General features: G+C 44.9%; 1 protein-coding gene across 2 annotated transcripts in view; it reads right to left on the reverse strand.

The window, feature by feature from the left end:
- The window catches only part of ASTN1 (astrotactin 1), a 408,165-nt gene extending 380,556 nt beyond the window's left edge, over positions 1–27,609 (reverse strand). For both annotated transcript variants that reach the window (XM_088461906.1, XM_088461905.1), the window contains exon 1: positions 26,471–27,609. In XM_088461906.1, coding sequence (XP_088318032.1) covers positions 26,471–26,738 — 268 coding nt within the window. In that variant the 5' untranslated portion in view covers positions 26,739–27,609. The remainder of the gene's footprint in view (positions 1–26,470) is intronic.
- Between the last annotated feature and the right edge of the window lie 250 nt (positions 27,610–27,859).

Genomic DNA, 27,859 nt, shown 5'->3' on the forward strand with positions numbered 1-27,859 from the left:
GGGGCAACACTGCATCTCCGTAAATGCACAATTGCTGGTACCTGACCCTTGCACCAGCTTGCGGACTGGATTGGCGGAATGGGGGATGAAGTGGTGGGCTACCGTAAGTCCAGTTCTATAGTTCACTTACTTGCAATTTAAGAAGAAAACAAACATTTTATTTGATGTGTTAGAACTTGAAGAAGCAAAACGACTAATGGGATTCTTTGAAAATTCAAAGCCTTCTGATAAAAATGGTGTTGGTGTTGCAATACAAAATAATGATGTTAGGTGATGAGAGCAACATGTGGAAAATGGGCTCAGCATGGGAGTGAGAAAACTCAGCAGAGAAAGGGTTAAAGAGACAACCTGCACTCTCTGGTGCTGTATTCGCAAACTGTAAGTTATCACCTTCGTGGATGGAGAGGTGGAAAAAACTGAGAAAAAAAACATTTTGCAAAAGTGTTTATATTTTTACTTTATATAATAATAATAATAATAATAATAATAACAGCAATAATAATGTCTATTTATATCAGTGGTCAGGGAACAGGGGGTAAATTACCCCACATGGGGTAAAAATGAAAATCCTCAGGTAATGGATGGACAGCCAGGCATGCACATGAATCATTCTATAATATAAAATGATTCATATGTATGCCCGGCTATGCCGCAGGGAGGCTCTAAGCCGGACGGCCGCTGAGATGTTATTACCAGCGGGCGCCCGGCTCCTTCCCTCTAGCACCGCGTTAGCCGGAGGCTGGAGTTCTCTTCTGAACTCCAGCTTCCACCTCTCTCTATGCGCACTATGGGAGAGACGTCATGACGTCTCTCCCATAGTTCCGAGGAGCAGCCGGGCGGACAAGACGGCGGCGGATGCAGGAGCGGGGATTAAGGTAAGTGGGTTTTTTTGTACAAGCGGCACTGCAGGGGCATTATATGGGGGCACTACTACAGGGGCATAACTATGGGGGCACTACTACAGGGGCATAACTATGGGGGCACTACTACAGGGGCATTATATGGGGGCACTACTACAGGGGCATAACTATGGGGGCACTACTACAGGGGCATAACTATGGGGGCACTACTACAGGGGCATAACTATGGGGGCACTACTATATGGTTTCCTTCCTTTCAAATCAAGGGGGTAATGTTGGCGTATCTAAATATATTTTGGGATAAAAGGTAAAAAAGTTCCCTGACCCCTGATTTATATAGTGCTTTTCTCCAGAAGGATTCAGAGTGCTTTCCCATTGCAGGAAAAAAAAACCCACTAAAAACAGTTACAGTTGATAAATACAAAATATGCAAAACAAAGTACAAGATACCCACTGGGCTAAATGTAGTCGCAGGATATTATATTTACCCCAGAGAATCAACAGTTCTGCTGATTGATCACCCCACCTGCAAATGTACCAGACTAGCAAGTTCCTTCCATCGGTATTACTGTAACTCCTTCTCTGCTAGCACCATGAACTTGCTCCATACCCATGCGCTTTGTCACACATCATTACCAAGGAGGATTTTGCGCTGTGACTTAACCGTTTTGCATGGGTGCCTTGACCACCCCTGTGTTCAAGTTCTCCATTTACACTGTTCCTGGTTATCCTTGTACTCGGCAAGTTGCTAATCAAACCTGTTGCTTACTAACGGATGGATTAGTAATAGGCACTGGGGAATGAATCATTAGGGGCACATTTCAATAAAGTCGTTTATTGCCCAATTGTTGAAATGATAAAAATGCAAAACAAAAAGTTGTGGAAACATGCCATATATATCTAGTGCAGATAAATCGCTGCTCAATATTACGGTTCACCTGCAGGAAACAAAATAAATAAGAGGAAAATGAAAAAGAAAAAAAAAAGTTATATAAAATAACGCAGAGAAATTGAAGTCAAGTTCGTCAGAGCTTGTCCTCGGCAATTAGGTGCCTGCTACAAGAATGCTTTTATTATACGGTAAACTTGATAAATCTCACAAGTGCCTGCCCTTAGCACATTAGCATAAAACACTACTTATTTGTAGTGTCCACCCCATTGTAATGCTAAAGAGATGAGAGAAGGCTTTCTCCCTTCAGTAACCAGGACGGATTATTCATGTCAACTACAGAGAGTTCAAAAATCCCAGTGTAATCACCTGGATTATAGGAGCCTGGAGGGAAAACATGCTGCAAACTAACGAAAAACAATAGTTTCTGTTTTGCAATTTCATTTAAACGTTCACTTTCAGGTACAGCAGGGACAGGTATGAAATATCAGAACAACAAGTGCGACCCATTGGTTACAGTCTACACTGGGAATGGACAGTACTCCAGCTAATACCCCTTTCAGATCGCACGCATCCATCCCAGGTGCGAGCCGCCTGAGACCCCTTTCAGACTGGCGGTCTGACCCAGCACTAATGCCGGGTCGATGACATCACCGCCATCGCTGCTGAGCCAGCGCTTGGAGATGAGATCATCTCCAAGCGCCGGCTCTCCCTATGCAGTGAACGGGACCGGGGTCGCCACGACCCGGGTTACCAGTTCACACCGCTCTATGACCCGGGTTGAACTCATGTTCAACCCTGTTCGCTACCCGAGTTGAAATCCTCGACCTAGGCTATTTCAACTGTCCTCTTTCACCCTGCCCAGTAACCCGGGTTGCTGTGCGTTCATGTGCAATAACTCGGGTTACTCGATGGCAATCATTTCCTAAAAACCTTCCAGAATCCTCTGTAAGAATCCTGGCAGCAGCAGTGTACCTCGCCGACTGTAGTTTTACATCAGACTCAAAGATCTGATATTTCTATGTGTTGCTGACCAAAACATCCCAGATTCCTCCATTCACAATGTAGCTCAGCAACAAGTGGTGCCTATGAGATCATCACATGTGGGCAGGAGGTAGCTTGTGTTATTAAGTCGTGCTCCTTCAGCTATATCTCAAAATGCAAGTTAATGGCAATGTGGGTCCTAATGACATGATTTGCTCCATCAAGCTGCACAGGTTATTGCAACGCACACATAGAGTAATTATTGCCACCAGATGTTCAGTGAAATGATATAGAGATTTCAGCATATTTCACTCAATCTAACGAATCGCTCCCCAGAACAAATCAAGAGCAATCAGCTCTGCTCTAAATAGTAGTGAATCCAATCCCCGCCGTCTTTCTGCAGAATATTTAGCAACATGAACACTGAACCAAAAATATAGCCTATCATCCTTCGTATAACCACAAGCCCAATCTGAGATTTTCTAATCAGTGGTTTAGCTGCAATAATCTATTGGCTGCTGTTATAGGAACCATCTTTTACACATGATTGGGGTGCTCTTAAAACAATATACTTAACCAACTATTGGATATTACCAATAACATTGTGTTATACAAAGCTAAGGGGTCTATTTACTAAGCAGTGTTAGGAGACAGAGTGAAAAGTGATAAGGTGCCAGCCAATCAGCTCCCAACTGTCATTTTTTCAAACGCAGCCTGTGAGATGACAGTTGGGATCTGATTGGCTGGCACCTTATCACTTTTCACTCTGTCTCCTAACACTACTTAGTAAATAGACCTCTAAATAGTATATCGGGAGTAATTGAACATCTGAATTGACTCCAACAGCCTATATCTATTCTACCCAGCATGTTGTTGTTGTTTCATTAGGTCAATAAAGAGCACATACTGTATCTTCCAATGCAGATATTTTGGGGAATTCCTTTCAGCACTCTGGAAGGACTAGTATTCCAAGTGTGGCAGGTGGAATGATACAAATTTTATTGCTTCTGAACTTTTGGGCTCCCTATATTTCCTGTACATAAAAATTTGCCAAATCAAGTTATTAGAGTTGAAATTGGATTGGCCACACGAGAAAATTGAGTGATACCCCTTTCAGACTAGCAGCTAAAACTCAGGTCATTGCCGGGTTGACCGGGGTTGCTACTAGGTGTAAAAGGGCCCAGGGTTGGATGCCCAGGTCGAGTGACCTGGCAATTCAACCCAGGTAGCTTGCAGGGTTTAACACGGGAAGGACCCGTGTAACAATGCAGTGTACATGTGTAACCTGGGTCGTCCAATGGAGAGGTCCGGATTTTTCGGCGGTTCGAGATCATGTCATCTCCAAGCACCAATAGGCCAGTTCCACTGCACCCGTGTGCGGTGTGAATGGCCCCTACCCAGGAATAACCCGGGTCGGTGCTGCGGTCTGAAGGGGTATGTCCCAGTTCTGACCCAGTTTGGAACCTTGTAAAAAGGGGTATAACACATCCTAATTTGCTCTGTGAATACCAAAGACAAAAATAAGTATTTCTGTACCGAGATCTATAACATATGATCCAAAACCCTTTTTATATTATTGGGGAGGTTTTAAGCAGCGGTGAATATAATAGAGCACATTAGAAGAGTTAAGTGCCTCATTAAAGAGCACTGAAGATCTAATATACCTGCCTGCATAAATGTCAGGCAAACGGAGGAGCATCTGAAAACTATACAGAAACTTGCCCAAATAAATCATAATTTTTATACATACATAACAAACCAATAAAAGTTAAGAGACCGTGCTCTAAAATTAAAAGATTAAAAGCAAAAAGCGAATCTAGCTTAAAGTGCTCACAATGCAAGTGTTGGCTACTAACCGGATAAGCGAGATAGATGTATGATAATACCGATGGTGCTTCCCTGAAGGTTTAATTCAAAGGCCTGCAATAGGAAGCAAGCCAAATGTGAACTCAATAATATGTCTGGGTACTCGGAAAATTAAAATGACATCCTCTTATCATTATTATAATAGTTGGGTAACAGGATCGATAAAATAAGGACCTACGGCTAGACATGCAAATAAAATAAATCTATTGGATATTTTGGGTAGGTCATCTATTTATAATCATTTTTAAATTGGATTAAAACAAATGTCTGATTGATTTCATGTCATTTTGGTGCCCTGTTCTAAAAGACGCAAGCTGGAAGTTACCAGTTACAATGTAATCACAGGGAGTCATATTCTGTTTGTAAAACAACTGAAAATAATCTCCCCCTTGTTTTGGCGGCTTCCCCCAGTGAAAACTTCACCATGCAAAATGGGCAATCCTGTTTTATAGGGATTGTGGTGGGCCGATCATCAGGATGGCAATCATAAGATAGAATGTGAGACAACATATATGTAAGAAACAAAGCAATCCTACAACTCATACCATATCAGATAGGAGACCTATAGCTGATTTACCAGTTTCCCACAGAAAAGAGCATTTTGTTGCATTCACACTAGTTGTAATATGCAAAAACACATCAATAAATTGCAGTCCACAAGCAGTTCAAATTGTATTGCAAATATTATAAATACACTTCTATAGAGCAGAATAAACTATTGAAGAAGCACAAATTAAAAACATGCACAAAAAAAATACACACACACACACACACACACTCTGACTATTGTGTACGTTTTTTTCTTTCACTCTACCTGAAATTTTTAAAACCTAGAAAGTTATTTACTAACAAAGGTCAAAGCTGCAAATATACACCAAAACTTTAGCAGCCAATCACAGCAAGTTGGACAATGAAAGCAAATGTCTGGTTGGTGGTTTAGATATTAGTGCATATTTGGGCAATGATGGCAAATAGCCCTAAATCAGGCCCGGCCAACCTGGGGGCTCTCCAGCCATTGTAAAACTACAAGTTCCAGTATGCTATACCAGCTGATCGGTGGGAAGGTAAGCTGGGACTTGTAGTTTCATCACTGCTGAAAGGCCACAGGTTGGCCAGGCCTGCCATAAACTTACTGGCATATGTAGTCGATAATGTTCCAAAATATAAACAAGGCTTTAAAAACCAATCACATAACAAGAACCTTTTCCACAGCAACATGAAGACACTGTAACCAGATGAGATGCCAAGCAGAGCAAATGTCATCATTTTACAATGGATCATTAATTGACGAGGCGTGATAGACCCCAGACCCAGGCATACCCTAAAATGAGTTAAAAAATGATTGTGGAAGCTTCCCCTGTGACAATTCATAAAGAATATGCTTAAAACAGACGCTGTTAACTAAACGTATTCTAAAAATATTTTGAACACTTGGTGTAATTCGGAATTAGGAGCACAGCTGGAACTTCTCATCAGAATGAGATAAGTACTCACAGCGGAATTACTATAATAAAAAAGTCTTTAGTGGACTTGATCTGACAAAAAAACAAAACACACAGACCAAAAGAGAAGCACAAGGAAGATCTGAGAAAGCCGGTGAGAGGGAAAGATACCAAATGACTAGGCGCTTACTTCCGTATTCTAAATTGCACTAGAAATATGAGTTGGAATCTGCATTGGGAAACCTTTGTCCTGTGCATCATTTTCCTTAGGTGTCCTCTAGTGTGTATTATTGTAATCATAGGCACCGACACAGAAAGTGGGGGTCAATGGGTGCCCCCCCCCCAAACACTTCAAAGGCGCCAGTGAAGTGGCAGCCACGGACTGTCAGACACTGTGCATTACAGCAATAGGCTGCACAGCCCTGCACTGCATGGAGAGTGAGGAGGTGTAATGTACAGTCATAGATCGCACATTACACCTCCACCTGCGTGCTGTGCAGCCTATTGCTACAATGCACTCCCCCTGCTGCACTATGGTGCTCCTGCCTGGTGGTCCCGCCCTCCTCGTCTTCCGTGGTGCCCGTCTCCTCCGCCGTGTTACCTACCAACCTGCGTACTCCCATAAACAGGTACGTTTGAAGCGGATGGGGGGAGGGTGCCAAAATTAGTTTATATATTGCTCCCCCGCCCAACTTAAAATCATTCTGATGCCCCTGATTGTTATACAAATAGGAACAGAGATTAAAATTCAGTTGTGCTCACAGGCTTGAATGAGCTTAGTGGACCAGACATATCACATAGTGATACCCTTATACCTTATGGGATGTAGTCAAAAGGTTTGACGATGACAATGTTGACGTTCATAATGTCGACACCACAATGTTGACATTTACTATTGTTTACATTGTTAAATGTCGACAGGCAACATGCCGACATGTGTTCCTAATTCCGAATTACACCTGTCAGAATGTCGACATTAGGGTTAGTCTGCTGGTAGGAGGGATAGGCTGCGAGGCCGGGGGAGGTAAGGGTACGGCACTAGAGGGTGGGTTAGGAATTAGGGGAGAAATACTCACCAAAACGCTGGGGGATCGGAGGTCTGACCGTAAGTCACAGTCACATGACCGCCAGCTTTCTCTAAAGTAAGACATTGGGTGTATCAGGAGCACGTGTTGTAAATGCTAACCTCATCCTATAGAATATATAGCCAAACTGGTCTAATACCAAGGCCCATAATGATGGGAATATCCAAGAATTATCAAATAAAACTGAGCGCATTTTCAGAATCAATGTAAGCCTATGTGATCCACGGGTGACAAAAATGTCAGTGTGTGACCAGCTCAACTCTGATTGCTTCAAATGTAAGGTGATTTCTATATGCAGGAGTCATGGAGGCACTATGTTTTCCTTTGCACAATCATCTTGGACTATACCCGGCTGGCTAAATGTGTAATGAAATATATGAAAAATAATTATGTCTAAGAACTATAATCTAATACATCACCTACCAGCCCTGTCTGACAATACAGAGACTATTCTAGTGAAATAAATAAATTATAGGAAGCAATATAATTTACAAGGACCACCTCCCACAACCACTTCAGTATCTACCTCAAAGCACCACATACTGCCCCTCACATGTTATCCATGGTCTCACAAAGGCCGACTGCCTGCACCTACTTGTCATGTCAACAGTAAAGCATCCTGAGACCATTCATGTGTGGGGTTGCTTCTCAGCCAAGGGAGTGGGCTCACTCATAATTTTGCCTAAGAACACAGCCATGAATAAAGATGGTACTAAAACATCCTCCAAGAGCAACTTCTCCCAACCATCCAAGAACAGTTTGGTGATGAACAATGCCTTTTCCAGCATGATGGAGCACCTTGTTATAAGGCAAAAGTGATCACTAAGTGGCTTGGGGAACAAAACATTGAAATTTTGGGTCCAGGGCCAGGAAACTCCCCAGACCTTATTCTCATTGAGAACTTGTGGTCAATCCTCAAAAGGCGGGTGGACAAACATAAACCCACAAATGCTGACACACGCCAAGCATTGATTAGGCAAGAATGTGCGGCCATCAGTCAGTATGTGGCCCAGAAGTTGATTGACAGCATGCCAGGGCGAATTGCAGAGGTCTTGGAAAAGAAGGGTCAGCACTGCAAATCTTTGCATAAACTTAATGTAATTGTCAATAAAAGCCTCTGACACTTATGAAATGCTGTAATGTTACTTCAGTATACCATAGTAACATCTGACTAAAAGGTCTAAAAACACTGAAGCAGCAAACTATGTGAAAAACAATACTTGTGTCATTCTCAAAACTTTTGGCCATGGCTGTAATTATCATTCTGGCCACATTTTATGCTGCTGGCTGTAATAATGAATATTACTTGCAGTACACAAAACCAGAATATCAGTAAATGACTGAGATTGTGATATTTGAGAAATTACCTGTACCTTAGATAATGGTCCATAAGGTATGCCTCAGAGGGGGACATGTCTGTAACTGAATACAATGCTGTTAGGAGTCATAGCCCACCAGTTACTAGTTACTGTAGCCGAGGTGTAGTGGTGTGCCCAGCAGGGCCTTAGAGAGCCGGCCCGGAGGAAGAGGGTGTGGTCTTTTCGCGCTGGGGAGGGGGGCACTGTGAGCCCTCAGCCTGGCGCAAAAACTATGGGGGTCCCCCACAGACAGAGGAAAGAAGACTGCAGTCTCCCTGGTCTCCCATTGTAGCCCAGTACACAGCAGCGTGTGCTGGGCTGCTGACAGGTAAGAGGAAGGGCGGGGCGGCGTTGGACCCAGGCCCCTGCCGGGCCCCTCCAACAAGCCCGGGCTCAGGTAATTAGTACCTGTCCCCCCCATCTCGGCGGCCCTGGTGCCCAGTGTTGCACAGCACTATGGTGTGCCCAGTGCTACAGAGTACTATGGTGTTCCAAGTGCGTGTTGCACAGTACTATGGTGTGTCCAGTACTGCACAGTACTATGGTGTGTCCAGTGCTGCACAGTACTATGGTGTGCCCAGTGCTGAATATTACCTGCTGTCAGTGTGCTGCATTGCTCCTCATGGACTGCTCTGGTGGCAGCAGATACTGGGCCAAAGTCAATTCAGTGCGATGTTGAATAGCTGCGGGAGGGATCTGCTGCAGCTATTCAATTCAACGCACTGTTTTGGCGGCTAAAGGATTTCTTCTCGCATCCCCCTGGGGTTGCGAGGAGAAATCCAACAAAAGTGGCGGGCACGCAGCTGTTTCCCAGCTTAGTGCGGCGCTAACAGCTGCACGCCCAGCACTTTAGTCAGAGAATGGCGGTTACCGCGCCTTAACACCCAGTTGGCACCGGGTGGCACTGCACTATGCTACTCAGTCAGAAGGCAGCGTCATTGTGGAATGACGCCATGACGTGTCCGAGGTCCAGGCACCTCCTGTGACCCAGCAGCACTGTACTCAGCGCCACTGGCCCAGACCGGGAGGAGGCAGGGCAAGCCTTCCTATAAGCTCCATCTCCCATGCCTTCAGAGCAATGGGAAATCAGCCCATGTACGAGCGCGACGTGACGTAATGTCGCACACGTGTGCTCGCTCTCCGTTTTCAGTTAAGAAGAGCGGTGGAGGAGCAGAACAGCAGTTCACGGAGGAGGACGCCTTTGAACAGTAGTGAGCAACTAGTGACTAGTGAGACTGTGGCAGGCTGACAGGCACTTTCTGACAACATAAAAGAGGAGAGGGGAGAAAAGCAATTGAAAGTAATGGACAGAGGGGACACACAGGCCAGGTGGCTGGAGTGACAGAGGGGGCTGGGGGGGGACACACAGGACATGTGGTTGGAGTGACAGACAGCTGAGGGGGGGGGGCACACAGGGCATGTGGCTGGAGTGACATAGGAGACTGGAGGGGACCCACAAGGCAGGTGGCTGAATTGACAGAGGGGGCTTGAGGGGACACACAGGGTAGGTGTTTGGAGTGACAAAGGGGACACTAGGGGCATGTGGTTGGAGTGACAGAGGGGGTTGGAGGGGATACGGCATGTGGCTAAAGTGACAGAGGGGGCTGGAGGGGACACAGGGCATGTGACTGGAAGGAACACCCAGGGCATGTGGCTGGACTGCAGTGACAAAGGGGGCTGGAGGGTGCACGGGGTATGTGGCTAGAGTGACAGAGGGGGCTGGAGGGGAGACATGGGGCATTCGGCTAAAGTGACAGAGGGGACTGGAGGGGACACACAGGGCATGTAGCTAGAGTGACAAAGGTCACTTAAAGGGGCACGGGGCATGTGGCTGAAGTGACAGAGTGTGGTGGAAGGGAGACACGTGACAGATGGGTCTGGAGGGGACACATAGGGCAGGTGACTGGAATTACAGAGCTGGAGGGGACACACGGCATGTGGCTGGAGTGACAAAGGGGCTGTAGTGGACACATGAGGCATGTCTCTTGGATGAAAGAGGGCACTAGAGGGGACACATGGGACATGTGGCTGGAGTACAGAGGGGGCTGGAGGGGACACATGGGACATGTGGCTGGAGTACAGAGGGGGCTGGAGGGGACACATGGGACATGTGGCTGGAGTGACAGAGGGGGCTGGAGGGGACACGTGACTGGAAATACATAGGGAGCTGGAGTGACACAGTAAGGAACGAGGCACTGTTGTATGATGATGACACTGTCCAAGCAGGATCAATTTATTCAGTGGTCACCTGTTGCAGAGAAATCACCATACAGGTAAGGTGTATTTGTATTTAGTATACACAAAAAAAACCATAGATTTTCTTTTTAAAGGGGGCTTTGAGCACTAGCATTAGGCTGGTAAGTGATACTCTGAGGAGACTGCAGACTAGCAGGTATAGTATAGAGAGGCGGTATTCATTTAATTATCAATTCCCATCATACACAAAATGGGGGCTATTTTTATTATTTATAGTGGAGGGGACTGTACAGTACTATATGAGGAATAAAAGAGCACACACTGATATGTGGGATTATCATACTAGTATTTTGAACCCATTTGCTGGATCACTAGCTATTGCAAAGGTTTTTTGCCCTCTCTGCCCCTCCACTCATATCTCTCTGTCCCCCTAGTCTCTCTCTCTCTGTCCCCTAAGTCTCTCTCTCTCTGTCCCCCTAGTCTCTCTCTCTCTCTCTCTCTCTCTCTCTCTCTGTCCTCCTAGTCTCTCTCTGTCCCCCTAGTCTCTCTCGATCTCCCCATTTCTCATTCACATCTCTCTTTTCCATGTCTCTCTCTCCTCCATGTCTCTCCCTCAAGTGTCGTAGGAGGCTGGGCAGTCAGCAGCACACGGATCGGAAGCAGTTCCTGGGGAGAGGTGAGTTGCTGTTCATGACTGTTTCGGCATAATGTGTTCTGGGACATTACTGTTTTGGCACAAGATTCTGAAGGCATTACTGTATGGCATAATGTTCTGAAGGCATTACTGTATGGCATAATGTTCTGGAGGCATTACTGTATGGCATAATGTTCTGGGGGCATTACTGTTTTAGCATAATGTTCTGGGGGCATTACTGTTATGTCATGATGTGTTCTGGGGGCATTACTGTTTTGGCATAATGTGTTCTGGGGGCATTACTGTTTTGGCATAATGTTCTGGGGGCATTACTGTTTTGGCATGATGTGTTCTGGGGGCATTACTGTTCTGGCATGATGTGTTCTGTGGGCATTACTGTTTTGGCATGATGTGTTCTGGGGGCATTACTGTTTTGGCATGATGTGTTCTGGGGGCATTACTGTTTTGGCATGATGTGTTCTGGGGGCATTACTGTTTTGGCATAATGTGTTCTGGGGGCACTACTGTTTTGGCATGATGTGTTCTGAGGCATTACTTTTTTGGCATGATGTGTTCTGAGGGCATTACCGTTGTGGCATAATGTATTCTGGGGGCATTACTGTTTTGGCATGATGTGTTCTGGAGGCATTACTGTTTTGGCATAATGTGTTCTGGGGGCATTACTGTTTTGGCATAATGTGTTCTGGGGGCACTACTGTTTTGGCATGATGTGTTCTGAGGGCATTACTGTTTTGGCATAATGTTCTGGCGGCATTACTGTTTTGGCATGATGTGTTCTGGGGGCATTACTGTTTTGGCATGATGTGTTCTGGGGGCATTACTGTTTTGGCATGATGTGTTCTGGGGGCATTACTGTTTTGGCTTGATGTGTTCTGGGGGCATTACTGTTTTGGCATAATGTGTTCTGGGGGCATTACTGTTTTGGCATGATGTGTTCTGGGGCATTACTGTTTTGGCATAATGTTCTGGCGGCATTACTGTTTTCGCATGATGTGTTCTGTGGGCATTACTGTTTTGGCATGATGTGTTCTGGGGGCATTACTGTTTTGGCATAATGTGTTCTGGGGGCATTACTGTTTTGGCATAATGTTCTGGGGGCATTACTGTTTGGGATAATGTGCTCTAGGTGGCATTACTGTATGACACAATGTAGAAAGGGCACTAATACTGCGTGGCATAACGTGAATAAGAGGCACTACTGTGTGACGTAACATGAATAAGGGGCTCCACTGTGTGGTGTAATGTGACGAAGGCGCACCAATGTGTGGCGTAATTTGCATTTGGGGTACTACTGTGTGGTTGTGCCCCTTCCCAGCGAGACCACATCAGGTTTTTTCGGCGCACTCTACTTGCTTCAAATGTGGATGGGGCACCAATGCTCTTTATGTACACAGGGATCCAACATGTATAATTACGGCTCTGCTTTGGTGTGCACAGATGTTTCATCATCTGCGTTCAGCACCCCTTCCCTAAAAAATTCCTACAGTGAACACTATCTAATCCTCTACAACTGCTAAGCCACGGCTTGGTCAATTGGGAACTTGCCTTCCCTTTTCTTTGTGTGCGACCTCCACCAATGAAATTCCATCTTTACCTAACAGAACCAACCAAATACCAATTGTCTGTTTATGGCACATGGTTGAATCCCCTGCAGGGATTTTGTGTGTATTTTAATACAGAGAATGATGTACACTTGTATGGTGTTCTGATATTAATTATATTTGTAAGAGTATAAACTAAGAAGTAGGAGGAGTCAGGAATAGTAAGGGGAGGAGTCTATGCCAGAAGCGGACGTGAGGTGGGCCTTTGTGCTGTGAATGCCAGGGCCTATTGTAAGTCCCAGTCCGGTCCTGCTCCGGCCTCTTGGTTTCCTGGGAAAGGAAACCTGACTCCCCATTGGTTGTTGGTGGCCATCTTTTTATTAGCCCCTGCTTTACAGCTATATCTAATCTTTCCTAGCTGACTGGCCGGGGGTTATACATGTTATAGCACAGAGCGTCAGGGGATCCAGGAGGCCCTGGATCACTAAAATTGTATCGGCCGGGGGGGGCAAATTGCACCCTGGCCCAACCGGCCCGATAACTGATACCACTTGCACTGGTTTTATAGTTTTTGGATGGACAGAGTAAAACTGTTTTAAATTTTCATTGTACTGTAGATACTTTCTATATTCAGTCAGTGGAATGAGACACCAAGCTGAATGCTATATGTATTGCCCTTCCTTTTATTTAGAGCCTAGTTGTAAGTATAAGAAGATGTAAAAGCGACTCTCTGTTTAAATGGCTTTAACAAAGGAAACGTTATACATGACGGAACAACATGATGTGTCTGTTAGTGATGTATTGGAGACATGGTCTGGAGTGTCAATGTCTGCAATCTGTGCTCTTCATTATGGAGACTACAGATATAGATAAAGCAACGGATTTCTCTCCGACTGTTTAACTGAAGCCCTGTGGAAATAATTGTGCTGTATAGCTGCCAGGAGAGTCTGTCTCACTATCGCATTTAAGTGGGATTTCCACTGACAGTAAATTTACTGATAGACAGTAAAAAAGAAATCACATTTCCACCTGGTAGTGAAATAAAAGCTACAATAATTGTGTGGGGGTTGTGAACCCCCCAAATCATAGCTGCCGATGTTCTAGATCTCCTCAATGCTGTAGGGGGAGGGTTCTCAGAAGAAACTGCGGGGCAACATGCTGTCGTGTAATGCATCATCACCACCCCACCATGAAAAACTGCAATTTGCGGACTTTTAACATGGGAGGCGGACTCACGATAACGTGATGCAGAGCTAATCACATCATCATAGCACGCTATTGCAGAAGTGGTCTGGATGAGAGAGGGTGGTCTCCTCCCGGGATAGATCGCCAAAATTCAGGAATCTCCTGGACATATTTGGAAAGAGTTGACAATTACGCCTTATTTACAATCCCCGAGACACGTTGTTGTAGTTATACTTTTGCATTCAGTTCAAGTCAAATCTTGAAATATCATAAACACATGTCTGTAAGAAAATAGGATAGTGGTCCCCTCTGTACAAAACATTTTTTTTTCTTGTGATTGAAAAAAATTCTTCCTATGTTGGCAACCCAGGTGTGTGGTATTATCATAGGATCTGGAAAAGGGGATACCCCGCTGGCGCTGCGTTACAGTTATTAAGCCTGGTTTTGAACAGCCAGATCAGTGACCCAGTCAGGAAGAAAAAAAGTTTACAGGTCTTAGGTGACGACATGGGATTTACATATTAATAAAACATATTTATGTAAAATCTTGATGTTCACCACTAACATAATACAGACGTCAAATGTCTGATCTGATGACATGTAATTTAACAGACCATAGATCCAATTATTAAACATTATATAGCAAGCCTCAGATATAGATCTGGGACTATTGACACATACCTAAATGGGAGAATGAGTCAAGTGTGCAACACTAATGGTGGCCGCACACATATCAACTTTTCATCCAATTTGGCCGATTTTCGACGAATCGTGACGACAGATCATGTGAAAAATGGCCAAATCGTGAGTTTCTACTCTTGATCACGATGCCTATTCGCGTCCCCGCTCGTCGTACATCGCATCTTCAGATCTGCCGTGCTGTAGGTCAGATTAGCCAATCTGGGATACAATGCATTGGCTGCACGATAGATGTTAAGTCAGATTGGACATTTTTAACTCCAAATCGTGACCACAACTGCCTGGGGAGAGTTTAGGGAGAGTTCAGGGGAAATCGTGTACATCGGCTGATTGGGATCAAGTCGGTATGTGTGTGTGCAACACTAACATTAATGACTAATACATTTGTACGTAATGCATAGTGTACTATGCAAGTATGTAACTGCAAGAAAACCCCAAACCATCTCCCTGTGCACCCTTTGGAGCAGAGGAAGTGTATAGAAATAGCGGGCAATGGTTTATGTACTACTCCGATATTAGGAGATTGGCACAAGATTGTCTTAGCATGCAGCTCTCAGATCTGTGAGGAGGCATCTTTTCTCCTCAGATACCTCCTGTGGCCTCCTACATCCGCTGTGCAATACTGTACATCAGGCCCAATGTACGTAAATGACAATGACATGAGAGTGGCTACACAAATTGCTCTATACTTCAATGAAAAGCCATCTTTATTAGTAATGAAAACACTACAGTGTTAAATGATATAATTATCTTACAGCAGTGGTTCCCAAACTGGATGCTGGCCATACTTGCCTACCCACTCGATTAGGCCGGGAGCCTCCTGAAAATTGTGTGCCTCTCCCGGCCCCTCGGAAAGGCAGGCAAGCCTCCCGACCCTTCCACGGTAACCTGAGAAACCCCCGCGGTGGCCACGGGGGGAAGTGGGGGGGGGGGCGGTGATGCGATGCATCATTTTGGCCTCGCACCCTGCTTCACAATGCCTGTAATATCGGCATTGTGTAGCCTTGTGCCGGTCACGCCCCCTGCCATGATGATCTGTCTGCTCCCTCCCGGAAGGGGCACTTGAAGGGGTGCCACGGGTTGGTGCTCTAGGGCCAAATTAAATGACTTAAGTTCCATGTGAGGTAAAACCAGTGCTACAGGCTGCCAATCATCAAATATGTGGATGAACAGAAGAGCCACCCTTTCCACTACCACATAACTGACTCTTGTGACAGGTGAGCACAATTTACTTCATTTAATCATTTCTGCTGAACTTCTCAATCAAAAAAGTTTTGACATATGGGAGCCGTGGAAAAAATGCTGATACTGGCGCCGTGATTCAAGAAAGTTTGGGAGTCACTGTCTTACAGGACTAGTTTTCTCAGATAACTCAACTATAAGGATAGGTTTTGTTTTCAGAACAGTTGGAGGTTTTTCTTACTGTACAGGATTTTTTTATACAAATTCCACAATATGAAAATGTGTTAACCACAAGTGTTCATTGCAAATTGCTTTACATGCTTTTATTCTTATTTTAGTTAATGTTTTAGGTATTTTACACTTTCCCTCACTGTGCACCAGTGTTTCAATGGGGGAAAACATAACAAGCCTTTGGGGCACATTGATCATTGTATATTTGCGGCTTAACCCCCAAAAAGGACGGAAGTACTGTGGCAGATATCTCCTGTACCTGCTGCGATCCATCCATTCCCACCGGCAGCAGCAGCCTCCATAGGTTAATTACGCCGGTATATACTTAGAAATGCAATTGAAATCACAAAGGACCGCTCTTCCAATAAGTAGGTGAAAGAGTGGAGAGGCGCTGTCAGGAATGGTACTATACTATATCGTTGCTGGATAATCATCCGGATTGGCCTGAAAAATGTACTCCATATTTTTTTACACCAATGCTGCTATTGAATATATGACTTTATCACTGTGACTTTTATCGTTATCATCACTTTCTTTATGGACAATGGACTTAATGAGACTGAGCTAAATTTATCCATCCACAGGATCTGATTACCATTGCTTTTTTAATTTCTATGTTTCATTTTATGCATTAATTTATGTTATGGTTTTATATAATTAAATATTTACATTTTGAACCAAGCCGTATTAGATCTCTGAATAGGAGAGCCATCTATTTATATATTTTTATTAGGTATTATCTGGTTGTTTATCTATACCCAACATGACCAATGTATTAACTGTTCGAGTGGAAACTATCACAGTATATTTATTTATTCTTTTTATTGATATCATTGATACTAGCACTGTTCATTGCCTTCTGCTCTTAGAATAAGAGCTGTCCTTTGCCATAGGTAGATGCTAGAGGAACTTCTGGTTTTATTACCCATAAGTCTCTCTGAGCAGGCGCAGAATGGCACGCGCTGACACTGGGAGAATGGCACGCCCTGACACTGGGAGAATGGCACAGGGGACACTGGGAGGGATCCGATTGCCCAATAAGAAGTCCATAGGTTTCGATTGGATAATGCCATCCATGTATTGCATTCCGGAGCTTGGCACATATGGAAATGCTGCCAAAACTCCGGAAATGGCTTTTCGGAGTTTGCCCGTATTTTCATGCTTAGTGCATCCCGCCATAAGTACAGCAAACTGCACAAATTTAGGAATATTAAACGAAACATAAAGGTAAATACACAAGGTAATGAAGACAAAAGAAATATGTGGCACTGATTCATACTAAACCATACATACTCATCTACACAACACCCCAAATATATACAGTAAATTCCTGATCAACTGCTATTCAACTTATCAGGTTGGGTTAACATTGGCTCCAATACTGAGCAGCTAATTTTATCCGATCACAGTCTTTTACCTTCATTATTATGTATGAGAATTTTATATTTTGGAATTAAAAGACTTATTTCTGCTTGATAAGAATCTTATGTAATTCCACAATGTTATGTGTTTTTCAGTCATGTTATGTTTCATTTAAATGCAAAATCATAAGTAAATAATGTATGGAAAAATAAAGCGACTATGTATAAAAAGAAATGTTTCAAGTTCTGTAACTTGGCAATGCACTTTTGTACCATAACATAACTTGCATACCAAGCAGAGTCTGTTTTATAGAACCAGACTTAGCATATTATTCCAAGCATCCCTCAATTGCTGCATCCGCTGTTAGAAGAGAAATCTAATTTGCATAGACACTCTGATTTAATGTGCTCTGTAAATGTAGGCCAAGCATACCTGTAGGCTGCATACATATATGATATCAGAACTTCTGTTTTCATAACCGAACAGAGAGCAAAGCAACAGGGAAGACTCAGCTGACGTGATAATAAAAGAGCTAGGTTAGTCCAATTCCCTAATGAAACCACCACAGAATATGATGCAGTTTGATTATTTCTGCCTAAAAATGTATCTTTGCAGAAGCGATCGCAGTCACAGGACTATTTGTTTCAATGTGGTTTAGGCTGCCATTCTATCATCATAAAGAGGTAATACATTTGATGGATAACTATATTGGAAACCGAAGGTGACTTAGGGGTATATTTACTAAAGTGCGGGTTTTTAGAAGTGGAGGTGTTACCCATAGCAACCACCGCTTCTACAAAAAAGCACTTTAGTAAATATACCCCTTAGAGCCTTGAAAGATTGCAATGATTGCCAATACAGTTAACTATTAAATGTACCAAATATAAATTACTTTGTTGTTTGGAATTTTTAAATACCAAAAAACCATCTATATAACACACTTTATCATAACAGGTGTGTAAAATTTCCTTTTTTTTAGTTTGTATAAGCTATCAAACAATTAATTAATCTTTGTTGTTAGTTACCTACTGGTTTTGCATTGACATGACATACAGTAGCCAAACTAATTAAGTTGGCCCTTGATGTTTAGGTAGAGCAGAAACACATAACTAGTCAGAGTGCACACTCAAAGAATGAATGAATATTTTACAAATACTGATCAATGAAACACTTTGGCCATCATATCTATTGGTGTATTATTAGTGGGTACAGGATGCCCACGTAGCACGCCCTACACCCAGAACTGTATGCTTGTAGCAGTTCCTCGAACCCTAACTTTTGCCAACTTTTGCCATCAGTGCCATCCAACCGCAGGTTATATGAAAGACTCTGGCACTCTGGCAGAGCTTTTTCTATCTACAGTGCATGCGCCTGCTTCCAAAAAAAATTACACGGAATATAACACGGAAGGTGGTCTTGTTGACAAAACGTGTGTGGAGGGGGGCACTGCACATAAGCCCCCCAGGCATTAATATGCCTCTGATCCTAAATTGTGCTGGGCTGGGGAGATATAGTTGTGAAAAAGATTAATTAGAGATATGTCCTTTCTCGTCTATCCTCCGTGTGTTATGAGTCGCGTTACATAGGGCATATAGGAGCGCCAGGCATCTTTTTCACTGCAATTGTGCCTTATTTGCAATGGGATGCTAGCAAGCCGCACGAGTAAAATGATATGCAGCATGTGTATGTTCTGTGTGCGGCCAAGTCTGTAACAGCATCACAACGGAACATGGTGCGAAAAACAGCCGCTGACACTGTAACGTAGCATTTCCTATACAGATAAACACAAAACATACACATGCCGCATATCATATTAATCAGCAAAGTCTGCATGTGTGTCTACAAATTAAGGCACATATCCACTAAACGATTAAAATGAATGATTGAACGATAATGACATTGTTATCGTTCAATCGATCATTAATCGTGCAGTAATTATGCCGGCAATGACCAACGATGCGCGTTCATCGTCTGAACATGCAGGCCAATCTGCCGATATCGTCAGGTTGTGCAAGTTCAGGGATGATAGACGATGCCTGCACTGAAGGACATATCGTTCAGTGTGGGCACATTATCCACTGCACAGTATGATGAACGATTACGATGTTGTAATCGTACAGTCGTTCTACACTCGTGTAGTGGATATGCACCTTAAGATGCATTCGTAGCGAAAAGGACGCACAAAAAGACGCTCGGCAACGAGTAAACTCACACGTGACTAAAAGGGCTGTTTAACATGACTGCAGTAACAATGACGGAGGACACATCTGTAATGAACATAAATAGAGCTATCTAAATAAAAGCCTAATTCCAGTGTACAGTCAGCAGGATCACAAACCATAAAAAAATCAGCTATAAAATCATGCAGCCAAGGGCTTGATTCAGAGATTTACACTAATGCACAGGTTCTCAAACTCGGTCCTCAGGATCCCAAACAGAATCGCAAGTGAAATAATTAGCTTCACCTGTGGATCTTTTAAAATGAGTCAGAGAGTAATGAATACACCTGTGCATCTGCTGGGTGACCAAGAAAACGTGATCTGTGTGGGGTCCTGAGGCCCGAGTTTGAGAACCACTGCACTAATGCAATCACGCAACTGCATAATTTCATAGATCGCAGTTGCTAAAATATACTAATGCCTTCCAAAGCATAGCTGAGCATTGGGACACCCACTGCTGCCTTATCATACCCATACAGTGTAAGCACAGCCCAGTATAGGGACGCCCACTGCTGCTGTATCGTACCCGTACAGTGTAAGCACAGCCCAGTATAGGGACGCCCACTGCTGCCTTATCATACCAGTACAGTGTAAGCACAGCCCAGTATAGGGACGCCCACTGCTGCTGTATCGTACCCGTACAGTGTAAGCACAGCCCAGTATAGGGACGCCCACTGCTGCCTTATCATACCGGTACAGTGTAAGCACAGCCTAGTATAGGGACGCCCACTGCTGCCTTATCGTACCCGTACAGTGTAAGCACAGCCCAGTATAGGGACCCCCACTGCTGCTGTATCGTACCCGGACAGTGTAAGCATGCGCAGATGTGCGAATATCGCTCGGAGCGAATGAGCGGCCGCTTACGAGCAGCTCTGAATCAGGCCCAGTGTAATTACAGCCCAGTATAGGGACGCCCACTGCTGCCTTCTCGTATCTGTACAGTGTAAGCACAGCCCAGTATAGAGACGCCCATTGCTGCCTTATCGTACCCGTACAGTGTAATTACAGCCCAGTATAGAGACGCCCACTGCTGCCTTCTCGTATCCGTACAGTGTAAGCACAGCCCAGTATAGGGACGCCCACTGCTGCCTTCTCGTATCTGTACAGTGTAAGCACAGCCCAGTATAGGGACGCCCACTGCTGCCTTCTCGTATCCTTACAGTGTAAGCACAGCCCAGTATAGGGACGCCCACTGCTGCCTTCTCGTATCTGTACAGTGTAAGCACAGCCCAGTATAGGGACGCCCACTGCTGCCTTATCGTACCCGTACAGTGTAATTACAACCCAGTATAGGGACGCCCTCTGCTGCCTTCTCGTATCCGTACAATGATGTACAACAGCTTAAATGTCTGTAATATCGACACGCATCGGGCAGTCACACAGCATGTAAGTCAAGTCTGACCAGCCGCAATCACTGCGGCTCTCCTGACATGCAGAGAAGTCTCATACTTCTAAGGCGATCGCAATGGCTAATTATGTACGCCGTTCACACGGTCAGGCACGTCTGTGTTTTTTTTACCCCCCCCCTGTAACCATCACCAAACGCAAACTAACTTTGACTCACTTTGCGAGTGATTCCTGTATACGAGAGTAATTGCAATGCAATCGCTGAGTGTGTGCAGTGCGGCCTTAACGCATGCGCAATAACAAACAATCGCTCTTTCTGCAAAAATATTGGTGTTGCATCCATCTCTGAATCAGGCCCTCAATATCTGGGTTGTGTCATAGACATTATTTAAATGAGGTTTCTGTGACACTTGCCATGTGATCAATTAAAGCCAATGCGCTGAAAGCTGGCAGCTTGTTGGTGTCAACACTGAGAATGCCCCTGCCAGTAAGATGGTTTCTCACACACTCATTAGTACTCAATGAATATTCATGGCTGCCGAGAAGATGGCTACCTTCATGTGGACAGGAACTAACTAACTGTAACACATCGTAAGTGCAAACAAATGTTTAGTAACTGTACGTCTTGCATAAATTCCTTCCTATAAATCCTTTTCTGGAAGCAGCCCTCCTGCAGGTCGGTTAGGGGGGCGGGGGCCGGACCATTGATGCAATTAGGCCCGCCTCACGGGAAAGTCCACAATTTACAGGTCTGTGAGGGGGCGGGGCTAAATGACGCAAATTGCTCCATTTAGCCCCGTCCCCTCCTCACGGACCAGCGAATTCCCCAGTAAATCTCCCCATCATACCTCCGCCTACACTTCCGGGGGTGCAGGGGGCTACCCGAAATATTGGGAACCTCCCGCGACTTCCAGGAGTGTAGGCATGTATAATGTCTTGTCTATTTATACACTTGTTTAATGTGTGATGAGATACAAACAGAAATGGCTGAACCTAAAACCAAGGTAAGTTTCAGTTTTAAAGTTTCCTTCACTTATGTGTAGGTGACAGTTGTCTATTTTACGCTAAAGGCCAGTAAATCTAAAATTATAGTTACCTACTATCACGGAAGGTGTGGAAGACTCACTATTTTTCGGGTAGTCCCCTGGGGATGTAGTTTGGAAGCCGACGTTCTAAATGCCGACCACCGGCTTCCAGACTTTCTAATCCCTGCGTGGTACTAATGACAGGCGTCCAAAACTCGACACCTGTAATTAACCATACGCCAGAAGACCGACGCCCGGCATACCGAACGGGCGTGGACAGCCGCAGGGGGGGAGGGTTAAGTTTATGGCTCCCGGGGGACTTAGGGTTAGGTATCCCCCCGGGAGGGTTACGTTCAGGCTAGCGGAAGGGGGTAAGGGGTTAGGCACCCCCTGGGGGAGGTTAGGGTTAGGCAACCCCCGGGAAACTTAGGTTTAGGCAGCGGGGAAAGGGGAGTTAGGTTTAGGCACTTAGAGGGGGGATTAGGGTTAGGCACCTGGGGGGATGTTAGGGTTAGGCACCCCTAAGGGTGGGTTAGGAGGGGGAATTAGGTTAGCGATACTTGCCTTAGGGACGATCGGGATCTTCACCCTTGTCGGGCTGCCACTGTCAGGATTTGCGGCCGGCGGTAATACCTACTGCAACCGTCCCCTGGACCTGGAAGAGTGGGTGAATTTACTGCATCCTGCCAAGGTTACTAATTACCCGGGCCCAGGCTTGCTGGAGGGGCCCGGGGGGGCCAGGACCCTGGAAAGGCACCCTGCAGCCTCTAGCGCTGATGCAGAACTACCCAGGTTGTTCTTTGGACTCTCTGGACACGCACCCTGTATCCTGTTCAGCCGTCCACAGCATCTGAATGGTGTATTTCCTGGTGTCGGTGGCCCCGCCCTTCGCAACGTGACATCATGACATTCCCTGTTCAGGGGTGACACAGAGCGCAAAATTGTCTTGCTCTGACACTGTGTGTGACCTATTGACATTTACTAGTAAAGTTTGGCTCTCTGTTATGGCTCAGAGCGGCTCCACTGCAGTTTCTATCCATAGGATTAAACATTTTAAAACAAACGGTTTTCTATAATGATTACCCCATCCCATGATGATAAGTTTATTTAAAATATATTTAATTTCCAGTACACTCCAAAAACTTTTAAATAATGTATATGTCAGTAAAAGCTATTGGAAGCTCTTTTATTAAAGGCAAATTGTATTTTAGATTTAGTACTACCATAAAAGTTTATCCAAGTTCAGGCATTGGATAGTTTATGACCTATTGCAGCTGTTACTACATTCATGGTTGTTTTTTTTCTGGCTTCTGGTATTTCCTCCAAATCATTTATATATTCTATATAGTTATTTAGATCTGCTATCCTTGAATATGACACATAATTGCTATATGGATGTACATGTGTATAAAGCATTCTGTTCTAAAGCATAGAACAGAACTGATTTGTGTCATCTCAAAGGGCAAAACAGTAAACTCTGACATTCTTAAGATAAAACAGTATAGTCAATTAAACCATAAAGGACTATCAATGTTATCTGAAAGTGGAAACCCACTTTAGTTTATTATGAATTCATAAATGTTTCAACAGTCAACCCAAACAGAACAAAAGCCCCAACAAACAGTTTTCTTTTTAAGTATCAAAAGAGTAATCAGTCCTGTTTGATACAAAACGCAAACAATGAGTTTAGGGGGAAATTTAGTTAGGCACTGGGGTTTACCCTTCAGCTAATTGAACGCGCTGCCTGATTCAATGGCTAAAATTCAATCTAATGCAATGTTGAATAGTCCCGGGAGGGAGTTCCTGAACCTATTCAATTCAATGCGATGTTTGGTTGGACTAAAAGATTTCTTCTTGCACCCTCCTGGGATGCGAGAAGAAATCTGACAAAAGTGCCGGTTGTTTGTCAGCTTAGAGCGGTGCTAACAGCCTCGCGGCCAGCACTTTAGTCGGAGAGTACTAGTTCTCGCGACTAAACACACAGGTTAAGTTGCGAGAACCGGCATTCTCCAAATTAACAGTGCGCTGAATTGGATAGCTCCGGGAGCTCCCTCCCGGGGCTATTCAACATCAACATCGCATTGTATTGAATTGCGACCAATTAGCTGACAGAATTCCGCGCTAAGCCCCAGAATCTGCATTTCACCGTGTGGGAAAACCCTTAGATTCCAGCACTTTGCACGGAAATCTGTTGGCTAGCGTATGATAAACCATGATTTACAGCGCAGGGCAAATGCAGATAAAATGAATCATTCCAGGCGTGAAACCCGAAGCTTTTCCCTGCGTCTAAATGAATTGTCCCCTTAGATCTCAAAAGATCCAAATATATACACGTCCTAAACAATGTGGTAAGTTTGTATTTTAAAACAAATGTTTAAGTCAAAATATACATAACAATGAAGTTAACAAAAAGGAAAGACTTATAAGAAACTAAAGTTCATTTAGAATTATACCCCTTATAAACCACAGCTAAGAACTGGGTTATTGCAGGCTTAACCCAGGTTGCTGCTACAGTAGGTGTAAAAGGGGCAAGGGCTGGATTCCCAGGTCGAGTGACCCGGCAATCCAACCCAGGTAACTTGCAGGGTTTAACACGGGAACGACCCGTGCAACCCTGCAGTGTAAACAGATAACCAGGGTCATCCGACCCGGGTCGTGTTTACAGCATGGGGACTTCTGGGTTTCTCTGCACTTGGAGATGATGTCATCACCAAGCGCCGGGAGAAGTGTTCCACTGCACCCACATGCAGTGTGAAAGGTGTAGATCCGGGAATAACCCATATCGGCGCCGCAGTGGAAAAGGAATCTGTCCTGGGTATGACCCCTGTTTGAACTGTGGGCCTGATTCAGAGGCGCTCGCAAAAAGCGAGCGCTCGCTCTGAATCAGGGCGGCTGCTTTTTTTTTTTAACCGGCCTCCTGGCCGCTCGCTAAGCTGTGGGTGACCACCCACAGCTTTTGCGTGCGGCCAGGTGATGGTCGCGATGGTCGCGACTATTGGGCTTGTGACGAGACCCTTGTGGTAGGGTCTCGTTCCCGCAAGCCCCAGTGAGCTTCCTGCTCTAATAGAGCAGGAAGCTCAACTACTGACATCACGAGTGATGTCAGTAAGGCCGCCCTAAAATGGCAGGCGTTCTTTCAGGAACGCTTCCGTTTGACCAGCCACCCCCCCCCTCCCCGTCCTACAAAACGGGGCGAGCTGTCGATCAACATCGACAGCCGCCCCGTTTGTAGCGAGCCCCGGAGCGATTGAATTTCTCACTCGCTCCGGGGCTCACGCACGCACATTGCGAACGCCGGGTCTGAATCAGGCCCCGTGTTCCAAATGTCGGACCAGATCTGGGACTTTGGTGGAAAAACTGTATTAGTTTGCACTCTGCTCAGACCTACACCACCCTCTTAATTATCACCCAATATGTGACAATAAGAACACAACTGTTACAAAGGTACCTAGAGTTAACTTTTGAATGATAGTAAGTGAACTTCTACATCATCCCATCATGAATGAATGAGACATATGGCCTAAACCAAAGTGACCTGTTACTAATTGATCCTCATAGATTAAATGAAACGCAATTGTGTGTCAGTGAATTGCTCAATTGATCAGAAGATCTTTCATGTAACCTCTAGCCTGTTACCGCTGAGCTGGCTGAGGACAGATTTTTGGGATAAGAAGATCAGATGGACATTTAAAGTTGACATTCTTCTCTCCCTGACTTTCGGAGCAAGTTCTCACATCAATCGCCCCCAATTTACCAATCCTGCCTGTGGCCAAATCCGACTGATCTGAGGATTTTCGATAGAGATGCACCTGTCTTCTTTGAAGTGTCAAGACAGATCCAGCAACTTATACTACACAATGCATGTCTATGGTGTTGCTATAATTGCTTTAATTAACCACTTGCAAAATGACAAGAGAGATGCAGGGAGCAGAGACTCTTTGCAGAGTTGACACAGACACACTTTAGGACATTCCATTAAATTCTAAGGCTCTGCAGATTATTAACATTATTATTGACATTTACTTATACAGCGCCAGCAAATTTCATTGAGCTTTACAATTGGAAACAAAAACAATAGAACAGTAATAAAACAAGACTGGGTAATTACGGACAGACAAAGTAGTAAGAGGGCCCTGCTCGCTATCTTATAATCTATAGCTGAAACACAATAATAATGTATTTATGTATTATTAATACATCCTGCAAGGCCTTGCAAAGTACAGTGCCTATGATGTATGTGTAACAACAGTGGATGATGAATGATGCTCTGCAACACAGCTGCATGTGAATTACTGGAGAGGGAGTTTGTTATGTGCTAGGGGACAGGATGCAGGTTACACTCACCCAGCACAAAGTAAGGCAGCTCAGTGTTCTCCAGGTCATCAGCTACTGCGATCTCCCCGGGGAAGTCATTCCGGACAGAGAACAGGAGCTTGGGCTCAGAGGCGGACGGGCTGTGCATGATGCTGAGGTCGTTCTCCCGGAGGAACGGGAGAGCCGAGACTGTGATGCTCTTCATCTTGCACTCAAGCTCCCTGGAAGAATCCTCCTGTCCACCACTTCTGGCTACGAGAAGGGAACCGGCTAGCAGTACCCATAATGCAGGAGCCATCTTTAGTCTTCCAACACTTCCTATGGTCTGTGGATCCTAGCTGCAGACACACACACAGAATCTACAGTATCTGGCCACACAGATGTATCACAGGCAGAGCACACTTCGCTAAAACCGGCCGCTGCAAATGTGCGCAAAGGTCAACTGACGCAGCAGAGGTTAGAAGTGTGCACAAAGACGCACAGACTGTCCAATGAGCGCACGCGTCTTCTTCCACTCTTACTGCTACTTTGCAGATGTGCGCACACTTCACTTCCTACCTGACAGGCAGCAGGCATCTGGCTGACACTCAGTGTACACAGACACACTTGTCATTTGCCTTTGTGACAGCAAGTGCAAACCCAGCTAGCGATTCATCCCTCCTTTGAAGTACACAAACGCATGCTGTATTCCCACAGAGAGCATATACAAAGCACTGCTACAATCCTTCACTGCAGGCACAAACACACAGACACATGCAGCCCTCCTACCTGACAGCTTGTGTAACCCTTCACTGCAGAAATCCCCTTCAGTACATACGCATGTCCAAAAGAGTCTCCCTTCCTATGGGCAGCACCTCCACTTGTCCTGTTTAGAAGGTTTGATAAATCTCCCCTTTAACTCCTCACTGCACCTACAATAACAGCACAGAGGCACATCCTAAGCCACATCTGCCTATCACCTCTGCCCATCTGTCTTCCTTTCTATCTCTTCCCTCCTCTGGCTCCCTTATCCTTCCCCTCCCTCCCTCCCTGTGCCTTTCTTCCTAGATTCCCGTCTCTCCTCTACTCGGGTGGAGGAAGAAAGCCATTTTTTCCCAGGGCACAGCAACAAGAAGCAGCTCAGTGCAATGAGGACCCTGAGCCCGACTGTGATTTCTTTTGTCTGTAGGCAGTGGGGATTGGAGGGAGATGAAAGAAGGATGAGATAGAAGAGAGGTTGGAAGGAGGAGATGGATGCGAGAGGGAGGGATGAATGGAGCGTGCTTGGAGTGACTATAGATGCAGCATAATCCTGCCTCTTACAAGGGATGCTGAATTCTAAGTACTAAATCAGATTGGGGAGGGGGATTCCAAGTTCACACCTTGACTTCTGTTTTTTAAAGAGGGATGGATGTTGCCAACCATGACATGATAAGCAAC

Source organism: Taudactylus pleione, unplaced genomic scaffold (assembly GCF_031769625.1).
Source record: "Taudactylus pleione unplaced genomic scaffold, aTauple2 ptg001123l, whole genome shotgun sequence".
NCBI classification, from domain to species: Eukaryota; Metazoa; Chordata; class Amphibia; order Anura; family Myobatrachidae; genus Taudactylus; species Taudactylus pleione.